Below are 16,403 nucleotides of genomic sequence, written 5' to 3'. Positions count from 1 at the left end.
CTGGAGGTCCCAGATTTTTCTTTTCAGACCAGCTTCAAATTGCTATCTTCAGATCTAGAATTTCAGGTATAAGCCGCCAGCACCAGCACTGCTGGTGTAGTTTTGAGCACTTGTCTCACTTGGTTGTTTTAACTGTTTTTGTTGTTTGTTTTGTTTTGTTTTTGCCAGTCCTATGGCTTGGACTCGGCCTGAGCACTGTCCTTGGGTTTTCTTGAGACTAATACTCTACCATTTGAGCCACAGCATTACAGCTTTTTCGGTTTATGTGGTTCTAAGGAGTCGAACCCAGGGCTTTATGCATGCCAGGCAAGCATTCTAACATTAGACCATGTTCCCAGCCCTGTATTTTCTTTTTTTGATACTGGGGATTGAACCCAGAATGCTGTATTTTCTAGGCCAGTGCTTTGCCACTCACTCACATCCCAGCCTACTATTTCATTTGTCTGATTAAGTCGTATATGTAGATTTTAAGGTTCTTATTTGTTCCTAGGGAAACCCTAGAAAAGAGAGACGATTCTAGAGGAAAGAAGAGCGTGATCAGCTAGACCAAAGTAATAAAGCCAGCAGCAACCTGATTCAGGATAAAACTACTTCACGAAACCTCCAGCCACCTGTACTAGTGTCCTAACCCTCAGCCTCTCAGTGGCTGACTCTCAGTGAGAAGTAACATGTGCTTGAGTGCTTCTCCTCCTTTCCAAGTTGGTGATGAGCACTGTTTCCTAGAAATGCCACTCAAGAACTGTTATAAGGAAGGCATTGAGACCAAGCCACCAAGATAAAGGGGGCAACCTGTCTTCTGAGGAGTACTCAGGTCAAATTAGACAATACTGTACACCGAGAGTGAAGACAAAGGTAAATGAATGTGAGTTCACTGAGATTTACATTAAGCATCACCTGGCACAGAATCTTCACCTAGCCATTTCTGGTAATATTACATATCTATTTTAGATCATATAGTTACTAAAGTTTGATTATCTTCTCTGCTGGCCATTTCTTAAAATGACTACCACATTTGGGGCTTAAGAGTGATTGGTTAGGGGGCCGGGAGTTTGGCCGAGTGGTAGAGTGCTTGCCTAGCATGCACCAAGACCCGGGTTCGATTCCTTGGTGCCCCCACATACATAGAAAAAAGCCGGAAGTGGTGCTGAGGCTCAAGTGGTAGAGCTCTAGCCTTGAGAAAGTCCAAGGACAGTGCTCAGGCCCTGAGCTCAAGCCCAGGACTGGCAAAAAAAAAAAAAAAGAGTGATTGGTTAAAGCTGGGCACTGATGGCTCACGCCTATAATCCTAGTTACAGGAGGCTAAGGTCTGAGGATCACAGTTCAAAGCCTAGCCAGGAAAGTCTGTGAGACTCTTATCACCAATAAACTGCTCAGAAAAGTTCAGAAATGGAACTAGGGCTCAAGTGGTAGAGTGCTAACCTTCAGCAAAAGGAGCTCAGGGATAGGGCCCAGGTCCAGAGTACAAGCTCTAGGACCAAAACAAAGAACCTCCCTCCCCAAATAATTGGTTTAATGATAAATGAAGAAACTAGGAACCAGAATTGGGCTCAGACCATGATCCTTTTGCTCTCAACCTTCTGAGTAGCTAAGATTATAAATGCGAGCCACTGGTACCTGCCTCACAGTTATTAAGACATATTGGTGGCTGGGAGTGAGGATTAACTACCTTATTTGGAAATGGGTTGCGGAGCTAGAAGGGAAAGAATTATTGTTATTTTTCATATTCTATTTTTCCAGTACTATGGAAAATCTTCAAAGTTTTTGGCAGAACAGTAACCCTAAAATGCTTAAAATCCCCACACTCTTATTCTGACCCATTTGGCTATACATATTCAGTGTCCCCTTACCACTACACTCTATGTCTACTGGAAAAAGTGTTTAAAATTCTGGCAAGGGATTTACCATCAACCCAGGGGTCCAAGTGACAAATGTGCCTTATCATAATGAATTCAGGATCTGAAGTATTGATCTTACATTGCTTGGCTCCATAGAACTGTAATCTGGGCAATTAAAAATAAGTCTTAAAAAAGCTAATGTTTCTAATTCCTGAAAGAAATGGGTTCCAGTTAGGACTGACTATTGAACTCAAGGCCAAAGCCACCTGTACCAAGTGATGTGAAAGAATAAGCTAATGAGGTAAGAGAAAGCGACCAAGAACAGAGAAGGTCACAGGCTTTCTTCAAAACTCTATGGGATAACAACAGGAGATCAGAACAGTTAGAGAAAATTTATAACAGTCAAGGCTCATCTGTGGTTTAAATTCTCAATTATCCTGTATGGCCAGAGCTCCTCACAGAAAGAAGCCATTTTCTCTTTGCCTACCGTGCATGAGCCACACGAATAACCCAATAAGGCTGACTGCCTGATGGGGTCATCATCAAAGCCCCAACAAGTCTTCATCCTGGTATCTACACATGCAATAATCAGGCGAGCTTGAAGATAGGCACTTTAACTAGATACTCGCTAACAACCAAACAGGAGGGCTTCCCAGTATGTTCCAAGAGAGAGCAGTGAAGAGGGCAGGTACCCTGCAAATCTCTACTCTGTTGGCTGCCTCTTCCATCTCTTCCCTGAGGGCATCAGCCTTGGCACCGGCAGGCTGTAGGCTGCTGGACAACCCTGAGGACTTGGAAGTCTGTTGCCACCTGATGGAAAATGGAGGGGGGGGGGGGAGAAGAGAAGCATGAGACAGGCAGAGCCCTGGGGACACTGGAAACTCAGAGTATACCTGATTGCAGATGTTACCTTGAGGAACTGCATGCTCCTGCTGAAAAGAAGTAATTAAAAGTTACAATGTACTAACCTCAATTTACTAACCTCTGTTTATCACTTTTTATTTTTTTGCCAGTCCTGAGCTTGGACTCATGAGCCCTGTTCATTACTTTTATAACAACAATTTTAAAAATTAAAAAAATAAAATAAAGGAGAGGAAAAAAAAAAAGCTGAGCAAGAATAAGAACAAAAGGCCCTGATTTTCAGGGTCCAGCAACTGCACAAAATGAAAACAAGACATATTTTACCTTCATCTTGTATTACAGATGTAAGATATGGAGATAATTAAAAAAATAGGAGAGCGGGAGGGAAATGGGAACAAAAACATGAGAAGAGGTAACAATGATGGTTAAGGAATGCACCTTCTATCTGGCGAATATAATGTAACCCTTCTATTAATTATAATAAAAAATTAAAAAAAAACAATGGTATAATTAGATGACAAGCAGCACCTAAACCTGGCTTTGGACTTTGGAGGTCAGAAGGAAGAGGGAAGGGCGAAGGGCTGGGGAATACAAAGGTATATGTACTGGTGGTGGGCAGGGGGAGGAGGGGAGGGCTGGATGGAGGAATGGTCTGTCTAAGGTAATTCCAGGTCACGGGTTATCAAATGTTTCAATTGACAAGAGAATTTAAAAACTTTATGTGAACTTCCCTCACGAAAGGCAGGAAATAACTTCTCTAAACTCCATGCAGGCCAAGAGAGTACAGATCAAGGTGGTAGTTGAATATGGCTCTCAGCTAGAGAATTTCCAAGGTAGGGGTAAAAAAAAATGGGATCTTCCACTCCCTCCCCTCAGTCTTGACATTCAAGAGTCTAATCACAAGGAGATTTTCTCTATTTCATTTTTTTTCTTCTGTTACCTATGGGAAAATAAAGAGAGTGTAGGGATCTATGATATAAAAGAAAGTAAGGAGAAACTAAACATGTTTTTTTGAATAGAAAAAAAGTAGCAAAGGGAAGGACTCTCTTGGTCCCCTAAAAAAAGTGGAATCCTGGGAAACCTACTGTAAAAGGCTTTGGGATATTCAGATGGTTTGAGGCTCTAGAGAGACACATGTCTTGGGAGAGATTTCTGATTCTAAGATAACATTTAGGGCAAATTAGGAAGAAGAGCTTCTATTCAATGTGATTTCAAGATTGAAGCTAAAAAGGATTGGTTAGAATCCCTAAGAGATTCTCTGATTTTTTTGCCCTACACAAATGATATTGTTAATTCATACCTCATAGTTTTAAAAATAAAGTATCTTAAATAAAGTATTAAATTATTGCATGGTTTATGGTAAATAAAATATGAGATGCAACAGCGAAGACCACAAATATCTTTTTGTATAACTACATTAACATAATAATAAAAAATTCAACAAATATCCCTCCATAGTGATTATCTCAGTCATAGCTACCTGAAGAAAAAGCAACAAAAAGCAACCACCTTTTATGGTTATAAGAACACACACACACACACACACACACACACACACACACACACACACACAGGGACAATTATCATTAAGTTGATTTTCATGTTGCTGCAAAAATCTGGATTCCATTTTTAAAAATCTTAATTCTAGTTAATATATGTAAATTGAAATGACACTTTCCCAAATTAACAACAGTTTGTTTTCTAACTTGTCAATATTGCAGTCCTTTAAAAGGCATATACTTTCATTTATCTAAGGGAATCTTACTTGCAGTAAGCCCTGATAACAGGGTCACTCATGACATAGACCTTTTGAATAACAGAGTACTAAGGGAAACTTAGAAAAATAATCACCCCCTACAGTAACTTGTCAGGAAAAGTGAAATGAGCCATGAATTTCAAGGTATGCTGGTCTTCTCAGACCATCAGTTCTAAAATAAGGGCTGACTGCTTCTCAACAAGGACTCTGGACAATGTCTAAGCATTGAAATTGGAAGGGCAGAAAGTTAGTTCCTTCCCACCACATTAGTGGATGTGCCACTGTAATTCTCTGGAGACAGAAGCCCAGGAAGATATGACCACAGAAAAAGAAGATAGAACACGACTATCACGAAGTCCAGATGACAGCAAAGGATGCAACATGGGGGTTGGGATCTCAGGAAATGGGCAAAGAAGGCAAATCTGAGATCGGTCCAGAACCACATCAAGTGCAGAAGAACTTTGGGAAGGTCAACGGCAAAGTTCCCTTAGTTGGACAGTTTAATTTGTTGTGTCTTCCTTCCTTCAACATTGACATCCTCCACTTTTCACTCATGCTCTCCTAGGTGGTCCAGATCCTTTGCACTGGCACAACCAAGGCAAAAAGAAGAGGGTTCATGTAGGTCAGCCCTGAGGCCAAGGGATATCCAGTGACCTGGAAGTAAAGGGGTCTAGGGAAAAGGTACCTGCACATGGAGTGCACCAGAGGGGAGAGGTGAGGTAGGACTCTACTCCCAGGTATTCAAGACTGCCATGATGCCAAAGTCCTACTTCTGATGATCCACTTATTACATTCCATGTGCTACCTGGGATTCCTCCTCCAGCCCTTGTCTTCCTTACACCAGTTTACTTTCTTCCAGAGGAGGTGGATATATTACTCTGCTCGGGCTCCTGTAGCAAAGGGGTCACTGACATGGTGGCTGTGATAACATATGCTTATTTTTTGCAGTTCTGAAGGCTGGATTTCCAAGATGGAGATTCCCAAAAGAACCTACCCCTCTTTCTGACTTGCACAGTTGACACCGGGTCCTGATCTCCATCTCTAGACCACCTTAAAGACTCTATCTCCATAAGTAGTCTCAGTGGTGTTCAAGCAGTTCCAGAAGTGAATTTAAAGGAAATACCAGCCAATGTATAAGACTCAAGAGTTAGCTGCCCAGCACAGACAGAATGTATCCTGGACTTAGAAGGGTTAATCTTAAAAATACACGTCCAGAAAAAAGTGAGGTGATGGGGAATAGGGGGGAGACTGAGAGGGAGATGGGGCTTTTTCTTTAACCACTGCCAATCCAAAGCAATAGCAGGAAAGACATGTCCACAGCATTCATATTCACTTCAACGCACAAGCTTTAACTCAGCACAATGCTTCCTTAAGGTTACCTCCATCCCTCTCCTACACAATCTTTTATTCATCTTCTAAGCATCTGTTTTCTCTGAAGAGGAGAAAGGTCCAAATCACTGGCTTTTGAAGCAAACCTGCCAGGCTGACATTTGATTTCAACTTGGGCTAGCTTAGATGGATTTGACAATAGTCATCAAAGTTGTAGGATTCAAAGGTCCAGTCATGGGCTAGAAGTAAGAGCAAAAAAAGGCCACTGTGGGAATACAGTAGGAAGGAAAAGGACATACTTGCTAAGAAAAAAAGTCATCCAACATTGCTAAAATGTCTCCCTTTATCCTGTAACCCAGACTTAAATGACTGTAGAATTCACAGCTTGGAGGCTAAAGCAGACACCTGTAAGAAGGTAGCTGAGAGGGCCTGTACTTCCAATAATCCTCTCAAAGGCATTCACTTTCTCCTCATAGAAATTCTTAACTGCACAAAGTGGGCTATGGAATGACAAAGGAGATGGACCAGCAAGCAGATGGTGCAGGATAATCTTAAAAGGCTTTTAAAAATCCTAGACAACAAAGCTTGTCAAGGACCCAAGGCTGAGAAAGTTTATAAAAGCTAAAATTTGGATAGGAGAGATAGAGATTCCCTTCCCAGAAAATAAAGAAGATGACAGGCTAAAGATATGAAAAGTCATATGAGTCATGAGTGAAGTCTCCAGTGACATACATCTCTCTAGGCTTTCAGAAATCACACACTCCTTGGTGTCACCATTAAATACAACACTGGACTGGTGACTTTTTTTCATTAGAGGACCAATCAAAAGTAGTGGCATGGCTGGAGACAGTAATGACATGCATTCTGGCCAGAACTTGGTCCTGCCAGAAGCTCTGTGCTGGGGAAACAAACAAACAAACAAACAAAATAGGCTTTCCTGGATAAAGCAAGGAAAATACCTCAGAGCAAAGACCCAGGTTCTTTCAGAAGTAATGGATTCCACAAACCTAGGGGTCTGGTGCCCCCCCCCCCATCCTAACAATGGCGAACTCAGCACTGCTTTGGTCAGTGCTTTAGGACGTCTCACAACCCACGTGAAGGGGATGCAAGTCTAATGTGGTACAACCGGGCTGTAATAACTAACAGCAAATCAAGACTTCGCAGATGAGCTGGAGGCCTGACTCGTAGTGGAATACACCTCCAGTGCTAGTCCAAGTTCAAACTCCAAGAAAGAGAAGAAAAAGAGATTCCACACACTCATTCTACTCTCTACTGCTACTTCTCTGGCCTTGTTTCAAGGAAACAAGGAACTTAGTGCTGGAGAACACATTCACTGCACACAAACCCACCCCTGTCTCGACCCCAAATATAACCCTTCAAAGAAGCAGGAAAGAAGGTAAAGCAACCTTACCTGGTTCGGGAAGAGTCCATGTCCAAGACCAGCTTTGCTAAATGCTTTCTCTGCTTTTGAATGTTTGGGATTTCCACCTGCAGTCATGGACAAGAGACATGGAAGCTGAAGGTCAGTACTTTTAAGGATTCAGCTTCTGAACCATTAGGATCAGCTGACAGCAACCCCTGGGTTTGCTAGAAGTCTCTCAATCCCTATTTTCAATCCAAACCTTTCCCCTTTTCCATTTTGTTGAGGTACAGTTGTTCATAAATAAGAATTGCATGAATTATGTATGTGCATGCACACATATAATTGTAGTACTGGGGTTTAAACTAAACAGACCTCACACTTGGCAGGCAGGCATCTTATTACTTGAGCTACACCCCAGCCATAAGATTATATGTTTTAAGGATGCAAATTGGTATTTTTAGATGTATACATTGTTAATCATTACATCTTAGGTTATTTCCTTTGTTTGTATGGGCATGTATATGCACTAATACACATGTATATGTGCTAAAAAATACTTCAGGTCCTTCTTAATGAATTTCAAGAAAGCAATTTGTTGTGTGTACTTGTGTGTGCATATAGCAGAGAACACTTCAGATCCATCTTCTCAGTGAATTTCAAGTAAGCAATTCTTTGTGTGTATATGTATGGATGTGCATACTCACGTGCTTGTGTGTGTGTGTGTGTGTGTGTGTGTGTGTGTGTGTGCACGCGCGCAGTAAAAGCACTTCAGTTTTAGCACTTGGTCTTGCCAGATCCGTCTCAGCACATTTCACGTAAGCAGTAGTCACACCAGGCTGTCCGATGCAACTCCAGACTTCATTCATCCTGCATACATGAGACTTCATATCCTTTGATCAGCCTCAGATAAAAGTCCTAATTCTTCCTGAGATGTTCTCTGCTCTCTCCTCTGAGAACCCAAACCACTTCCCACCCCCAGCAGTCACTGATCTAGACCATCTCTGACATTCCTTGTCTCCTATTGCTGCTCTAGGTCCAGCCACACTCCAACCCTCACTTCAGCCAGAAAAACAGGAACTCGATCATATCTTCTCTACTTTCACAAGACCAAACATGGGGAGAAATAAAGAAAGCCAGGCAGAGCCTTCTGACATGCAGACCTACCACAAAACCCACAGTGGAAACTGGAGGAGACCTGAGAAGTTTTGAGACGTGCCAGTTGGATACATGTCTTATATTTATAGAAATCAAGTAAGATGTTCCCAAAGTAAACAATGAAGAAACACCAACACTGTGTGGCTTTTCTGAGCAACGAGTCCTTCCATATTGGTTATATGGAGATGCTCTTTTTATAGGTTTCTTTCTAAAAATGACTTCCTTGAACATTCCAGTTCAGGATTTTGGTTCCAGGCCCAGCCCAAAAAAAAAAAAGAAAGTAGGGCAGGATGTGAGAATTAAAAAAGGAAAATTGGCCATAAATTGAATGAGAATTGTGTCAGGTTGTGTTTTTTATATAAGGGGAAAATATGAGGGAAACCTAGCGTTCTGTGAAGGGCTTTTGGTTCATTTACTGTCCCGAGCAGAGGGCTCAGGACAATCAGTGCAATGATTTCCACAGGAGGAAGCAGTGTAGTGTGCATGGGCAGCCAGACTCTGCAAAGGAGTGTGAGGCTGGACTGGGAGATTGCATGGTAATTGTGAGTCTTGCCAAGGGACTCCCAGCGTTGCTTCTCAGTCAGCCTGGCTCCTGTCTGTCTTGGGCTTTTGCCATACCCTGGCCTCTAGGAGAACAGAGAACCTCTCATGAATGTTCTTGGTTAGGGGAATGTCTGACCCAGGATGGAGGCTGAGAGGACCACAGTTGGTACATGTCAATCCAGGACTTGGTCTGATTGTCTTTAGGTATGTTAAGCAATAAGTTATCTGTTCTGCTTTACAAAAACCATCAGGGGCCAGGCACTGGTGGCTCCTGAGTAGCTACTCCAGAGGCTGAGATCTCAGGATCACTGTTTAAAGACAGCTGGGTGGAGAAGTCCACGAAACTCTTATCTCCAATGAACCACCAGAAAATCGGAAGTGGTGCTGTAGCACAAAGTTGTAGTGCTAGCCTTAAGCAAAAAAGCTCAGAGACAGCACTTAGGCCCTGAGTTCAAGCTCCACACCCAACAACAAAAACAAAAACTATCAGGAGATGGAGAGGAATTGGAAAATGTCCAGAGAAAAAAATCATGTCTTAGGGCAGTGTCACCCAATTATAGTAGCCTCTAGTCATCAGTAACTATGTAATTCCAAATTTCAACGAGCAAAAATGACATATAAAGAAAAATCAAGCTGTTGAGTCATACTAACACACACACACACATATATATATGTATGTCTATACACACACATCTCCAGTGTTTGATAGCTCAATGTGTGCCAGCTAGGTAAGGTTAGGGGTTGCTAAAGAATGCAGACTTAGAAATGTCCACCACTGCAGGGAGCTCTAAGACAGAGAACTGGTTAGATTTCCATGATCAAGGTATCCAGACAGAGTCTAAGATTGGAAGCACATAAAGCCCATGAGATATTTCCTGTATCCCTCAGCAGGATTTTATCTGATGAAAACCCACAAAGGTGTTGTGCAGACATTGAGATAGCCAGCTGTTCCACAGGGGCTGATTCAAATCAGGGTACTTTTATACATACATGGAACATGTTAAAATGAAACCCCTGTAAGGAACTAATTGGTGCTATTTCCAAAATACATGAAGTGAAGGAACAAAATAAATATATAAACAAAAAGTAACAAGTACATTTGAATTTCTAAATTCCCATGTGGCCAAATAATGAGCATAAGCAACAAAACTCACCATTACCCAGAGGCACCTCTGTCTGTGTAGTGTCTCTTCTCCTCAAAGGTGGAAATTACCCTCACCTCTACTGCCCAAGACAGGCATGCCATTTTAAACTGTAAGTCAAAGCACTCATACACTAAATATATATTCGACAGTGATTGGCTTTTTTGTCTTGACATCACCAAACATTGAGGAGGGCTGGGTTGCTGAAAAGCAATGCCAGGGAGTAGGCCATAGAAGGACAGAGACCATCGAATCTCTGTTTCCACACATCCCCATCACCCTGGCCCTGCCCTCTACTGCTTCTCACCTCAGCCAGCAGAAACAAGGGCTCAATCACATCTCTTTCCACCTGCAACTCGAAATGTATCAGCTCCTGAGCCAGCTTGTCTTCTGTCTCTCCGCAGAGTTTCAGCATCTTCCTGCAACCAACAGGAAAAAAAAAAAAAACAATGCTGAACATCTGCCCTCAGGGACAACATGCTGCTTGCTGCATTCCATCGCCTCCTTGCCCCATAAACTTTCCCAAGTCAGTGGTAAGAAGTAGCTGATTTCTGTGGCTTCCGGAGATGGAGCTGTTCCAACTTTCTTCATTTCTGAAGGATCATTTCTTCTGAATGGAAGCACTCACCATGCAACCAGGACAAGAGGGAACACATGGGGAGACATAAGAGAAGAAGAAGAAGAAACAGACTGATTCCATGGACATGCTGATTCCATGGACATGAAGTGACAGGTGTTTCCACGTGTCCCCTGGAAACCATACTGAACGCAACCAACTCACCAACATCTTCAGTCACTCACAGAAAGGACATAGCTAGCAAGATAAATAGAAAGTCCACAGAATGGGAGAAGATTTTTACATCAATAAGGGCCTCATACACTCAAAAAATGAAAGTACCCCAGAACAAACCTTCAAAGAAACAACAACCCAATTAATAAATCGGTTAAAGATAAAGACTCAAAGAGAAGTTTCACATAAGAAGAAGAATGGCCACTAGACATGTGAAGAAAGGTTCAACATCTTTGGCCATAAAATAAATGCAAATTCAAACAACACTTAGATTCTACCTCAGCCCACTTAGAAAACTAATAATAACAGATGCTTGCAGGGATGTGACCAAAAGAGAAGCTTGTTTAGCCACTCTGGAAATCAGGATGAAGGTTCCTTAAAAGACTAAACATGGTGCTCCCCTATGACCCAGCAATTCCACTTCTAGACATTTATCTAATAGACCACAAACAAAGCCACACTAAAGCTAGCAGCAGAACCATGTTCATTGCATTACCATGGCCAAGATAACCCAGATGTCCCTCAGTAGACAAATGGATCAAGAAATTGTGTTGTACATATACACAATGGAGTTCAATTTAGCTTTCTTTACATTTTTCCCTCCATTTATCCATACCAGCAGATGTTCAGTACTTAAGATTATACTTGGACTCTACAAGTTGTATAGTTCTAATTTTTAAAAATCTGACTTTTGGAAAATGTTAGATTTAGGAACTCTTTGAATTTAAGGATTTCCAGATTCAAGTGGTGCTGAGTTGGTAAACTTTATGCAAATATTCAAAAAAGTCTTTTGTTTAAAATTCAAAATTTGAGGACTCCAGGTCCCATGAATTTCAGATAAGGGATACTGAACCTGTATTTGGAGTTGAGCTAGGTAGATCATTTTGATTCCATTTTATTTCATGGCACATTTTACTTGTTCCTCCTACAGATAATAGTTGTTTTGTTCTGGTTTCCTTCTTTCACTTTATATGTGCCTAACTGAACATAAATTCCTGCCAATTTTCTAATTTGTCCCTTTAAGATAGTGAATCACACTTAATGAACTTCTTCAGCTCATCTCTTCTAAACCTAGGCCAGCCTTGACTGAGTTCTCACTTTGTTTTCAGGGCACAGCTACTTCCTGGAGTCTTCAGTCAGTACTTCCTGGACTGCTGTTCCCTCTGTTCCATGCCGGATGTTCTGTCACCCTGTGTCTACCACTGGTTTTTTAACTTCCTCACAATGGAAGGTATCCTCATTTAAGCTTCTGAAAAAGAGCCTGTTGGAAGTTGAAATTGGCATCCTGGGTATCTTCCCTCCTTTGCTTTTAAGTTTTAATTTACTTTTGGTGTTACTAGGGTTTGAACTCAGGGCCTTGTGCTTGCTAGGCAGGGGCTGTTCCCTCAACCCTAATTTCTTCGCTACCTTGGCCCTGATACTTGGGCATGGCTTTAAACAGCACACTAGGCAAGATCCCTTTGGAATTTTGAGGGTCCAGTTTTAGTTATTTTACACTTCCTTTATTGCTTTCAGTTGAGTCCTGGAGGCACTCACCCACCCAAGTTCTCTGTAATGTAAGGATGTGTTTGTTCAAGAAGGTTGTAGAATCTTCTGTGGCCAGTATTCATGAGGGCAGGTTTCAGCATAGGGTTAATATTTTTTCCTCCCATTATATTGAAAAAAAAAATTCATGTCTTGCCAGTCTGGAAAATGCTTTTGTGGTTTATTACATTTTAATATAATTTCTCTCTCTCATTTTCTAAGAATCTCTTGTTGCTCAAGACTAAGATGTCTTGGGCTGGTGTGGTAACTACCATGCTTTTTCTATTTGCTTTTTCTTTATCTGAATGATTTCCTCTAATTTATCTTTCAAAGTTTCTACTGAGAGCTTCACATTTGGTGTAGCATTGTTTCATTTCTGTGAGCCTGCTTTCATCTCTGAATGATTCCTCCCTACAAACATTCTGTACTGCATCCTGTTTTTGATTCATGAAGTATCATCTTCTCTAGCACTTAAAAACTTAAATGAAAGCTTACCTCAAATCTTTTCCTCCCCCACATGATCTTTGATTCTTACAAACTGCATGCCTGAGGGATTCAGTTAGCAGCTCCCCTCCAGGGATTTTTGGTGTTTTGCTTATACTTGAGGTCAGAAACATCCAAGCTCAGCACGAGAGCTATAGCTTGCTGCTTGTCTACAGGAAAATATGGCTGAACCATACATTGCCCTCCTGTTCTCAGAACTTTGGAGCTGGTTTAAATTCCCCAGAGAAGACTTTTCCAATTTCTTCCCTAGAAAATAAAAGTCAAGAAGCCAGCAGTTTAGCCTAGTGGCAGAGTGCTTGCCTAGCATGCACAAAGATCTGGATTTGATTCCTCGATACCATATACATAGAAAAGGCTGGAAGTGGTGCTGTGGCTCAAGTGGTAGAGCTCTAGCCTTGAGAAAGCCCAAGGATAGTGCTCAGGCCCTGAATTTAAGCCCAAGGACTGACAGAGGGGGGGGAGGGGTGTCAAGTCTAGGGACCATTCTGAGTGTGTGTGCTGTGGGGGCGGTGTAGGTGTGAGGACTGAGGACTCTCAGGACAATGTAAGGACTAGATACTCTTACACAGCTCTGTGCTGACTTCTCTATCTAAAGAAAGCTTCCTTTTATCCATCCTACAGAATAAAGCTCCAGATCTCAGCTGTTGGAGGAACAGGGAATGAATGCCTCCTGGAGATGTAGAATAGAGTGAGGTTGTGAGATCCACACAGCACTTGAAAAGATTTCAATCATATTCATGAACATCCTACTCTACCCCACAAAGACATGCAGTCTAGAGGTCCCTGACCCACCAATTCCAGGGCACTGTCCACATCTCGGTCACATGTGTGCGCATAGCCTAGTACTGGATACGGGGGTCAGTCTTCGGAGACTTACTTTCCCATTCTCCCTCTCTCTAACTTGTATCCATGTCTCCATCCTGTTCCTACTCATTATTACCCATTGCAGCTCAGAATATCAGGTTGTTGTTGCTTTTTCCCCCTGTAATAGATGAGGATGATTTTGTTTTGGTTTTCAAGGGGGTGGGGAAGGGAAATGATGCCTACAGTAGTTTCAGAGGGGTTTGGAAGGGAATGAAATCAGCCGGTGTTGAGTTTGTCATCTTAGCCTTTAGTCTTGTGGAGTCCCCACAGTGTGGGGACTGGCAGCATGCCTCTCTTGGGAGGGCCATGCACGGAATGTTGTGCCTATCCACCCAAGCCATGACGTACTGTTTTTCACAGCTGTGTTGGTTCCATCTCTATCTAGGATGATCACAGATACGGATATTAAAGCCACTGTGCCTTCTCTCTTACTCTTCCTCTCTTAGCACTTGTTTTCCTCTCCATTTCCTTTTTCATCTCTCCATTATTCTACTCCTGTTCTTTCTGTAGAATTTTGAAGGTGACCATAAGTATAAATGAAATATATCTTTATTCCCCTTTCAAATGGCACAAGAAGGGGAAACAATGGTTTACTTTTCTGGTATTTTAAGTTTGTTTTAGTTTAGTATTTCAGTTCCATTTTGCTTAGCACTCTTACAATAAATTATTCTTTTTTTTTTTTTTTTGCCAGTCCTGGGCTTGGGCTCAGGGCCTGAGCACTGTCCGTGGGTTTTCTCAAAGCAAGAGCTCTACCACTTGAGCCACAGCACCACTTCTGGCTTTTTTCTATGTATGTGGTACCAAGGAATCGAACACGGGTCTTCATGCATGCTAGGCAAGCACTCTACCACTAGGCCAAACTCCCAGCCCATAAATTATTCTTATATTGCTGCTTTGGAATTCAATGCTTATTTATATTCTGAGGATGTGGAAAAAAGGAAGAGGAAGAAGACAAAGAGGAGGAGGAAGGGGAGATATAAAAGAAATAAGGAGGAGACAAGGAAGAAAAAGAAAGGAAGGAAGAGGAGAAGGATGAAAAAGGAAAAAGAGGAAGAGGAGGAGAGGCAGATATAGAGGAGAAAGCTCTTTGATTTACCTCCTATTTGCCTAAAAGCAAGGAATAAATTGACAAAGATGTTCTCATTTCCTTTTCTGCCAAAAAGAACAAAAGTGAGTCACTGGAGACAACTCTATTAGCCCCAAGAAGGAGCCAGAAAAGGTACATAACAAACTCAACTTACTCGTCCTTACCTTCCCACAACCTGCCAGCCAAGAGACAACATTGTCTTGTTACATCTCTAAAAATTGCTCTTCTTGGGCCGGGAGTTTGGCCTTGTGGTAGAGTGCTTGCCTAGCATGCACGAAGACCTGGGTTCGATTCCTTGGTACCACATACATAGAAAAAAGCCAGAAGTGGTGCTGAGGCTCAAGTGGTAGAGCTCTGGCCTTGAGAAAGTCCAAGGACAGTGCTCAGGCCCTGAGCTCAAGCCCAGGACTGGCAAAAAAAAAAAAACCTGCTCTTCTTGTCCCCAAATACTATGCAAACCCTTCTGTTACTCATCAGTGAATGAATTGTCCATGTGCTGTGTTGAGTAAGTGGGCATGCTTTTACTCTGCGAAAGTCTACCTTTTATAGCCCCAGTTAAGGAAGAAGATGGTGAGAGGGAAATAGAAATTATTTCCTTCTCTACAATAGATTAAGTTATTTTAAACCTACCACTTAGTTCCACTTCTATAAAAGACTTTAATTAGTTCATTGCGTGAGAATATGCAAGCTGCAGCTTTGGAGTATTAATATAGTTTACTCTGCAAGTAGTATATATTTGCCTGGAAACAGCTTTCATTTCTCTTTATTTTAGACTAATGATCTGGTTGATTGTAAAATTGTAGGCTTCTTGTCTTTCCGTTCATTACTTGGAGATAGTCCTCTATTACTGACTGGAATTTACTTTGTTGAGTAATAGTTTTATTTTTATTTGAATCATGATGCTACAGATACTTTTTTTCTTCCTCTAGCTGATATCAAACTTTTCTTTTTCTTTTTTCCTTTTTTGGGGGATGTGCGGAAGGTAAATAATCTATATAGTCTTAGTACGATGTGTTCAGGATGGATTCTTTATGTTGACTTCAAATGGGACTTCTTGTATACCTTAAATGAGACTTAGGCTTTTCTTCCAGTCTTGAAAAGATTTAGTCACTGATACATCCTTCCCATTTCTGCAGGACCTTTTTCTAGATATAATGGTGATAGCTACACTGTGTCCCCCAGCCCCTGGACAGATCCCAGCCATCGTTCTTCCTGTGAGCATGTCTGTAGGTATGCTAATATGCCTCCAGGTCCACTGATTCTCTAGTGCACAATCTCCAGTACGTCTCAAATTATGTCTTAAAATTATCAGTATAATTTCAATTTTAAGAGCCCTAATTTGTTTTTAAAGCCAGTGTTTCCCATTCCTTTCTCATGATATTTGTTTATTAAAGATGCCTCTGGTCTTCTTTAAGTAGCTTACATTTTCTTTTATGCTGTCCCTCTTCTTTCTAGTTCTCAGTTTACTAGTTGTCCTACGGATTGATTATAGGACAAGAGTGGTCATGTTTCCAGGAAGATTCCAGTGGTAATGAGATTTAGTGAAGCTTTACAGTCAGCACAGCTTCTTCAGGGATTCTTGCCCATTCTAGTATCTGATGCTCGATGGCTTTCAACTTGATTCTACCATGGTCTTGGAGTTGTGGGTCT

The 16,403-nt window shown here is 41.6% G+C and overlaps 1 protein-coding gene across 6 annotated transcripts in view; it reads right to left on the bottom strand.

Annotated features, from left to right (window-relative positions):
- Window positions 1-16,403, bottom strand: part of Arhgap44 (Rho GTPase activating protein 44) — a 136,513-nt gene that overhangs the window by 38,561 nt on the left and 81,549 nt on the right. For 5 of the 6 annotated variants that reach the window (XM_090349554.1, XM_090349560.1, XM_090349555.1 and 2 more), the window contains exons 5-7: window positions 10,292-10,403; window positions 7,193-7,269; window positions 2,528-2,645 (exon numbers count right to left, since the gene is read on the bottom strand). In XM_090349554.1, the coding sequence (XP_090205680.1) occupies window positions 2,528-2,645; window positions 7,193-7,269; window positions 10,292-10,403 (307 nt within the window). Of the gene's footprint in view, window positions 1-2,527; window positions 2,646-7,192; window positions 7,270-10,291; window positions 10,404-12,793; window positions 13,028-16,403 lie in introns of those variants that run through there. The other variant, XM_090349558.1, reaches the window with a different exon arrangement.

Source organism: Megascapheus bottae, chromosome 17 (assembly GCF_031878675.1).
Source record: "Megascapheus bottae isolate mThoBot1 chromosome 17, mThoBot2.hap1, whole genome shotgun sequence".
Classification (NCBI taxonomy): domain Eukaryota; kingdom Metazoa; phylum Chordata; class Mammalia; order Rodentia; family Geomyidae; genus Megascapheus; species Megascapheus bottae.
The sequence above is the reverse complement of the archived record's forward strand: the minus strand, read 5'-3'. Positions and strand labels throughout refer to the sequence as shown.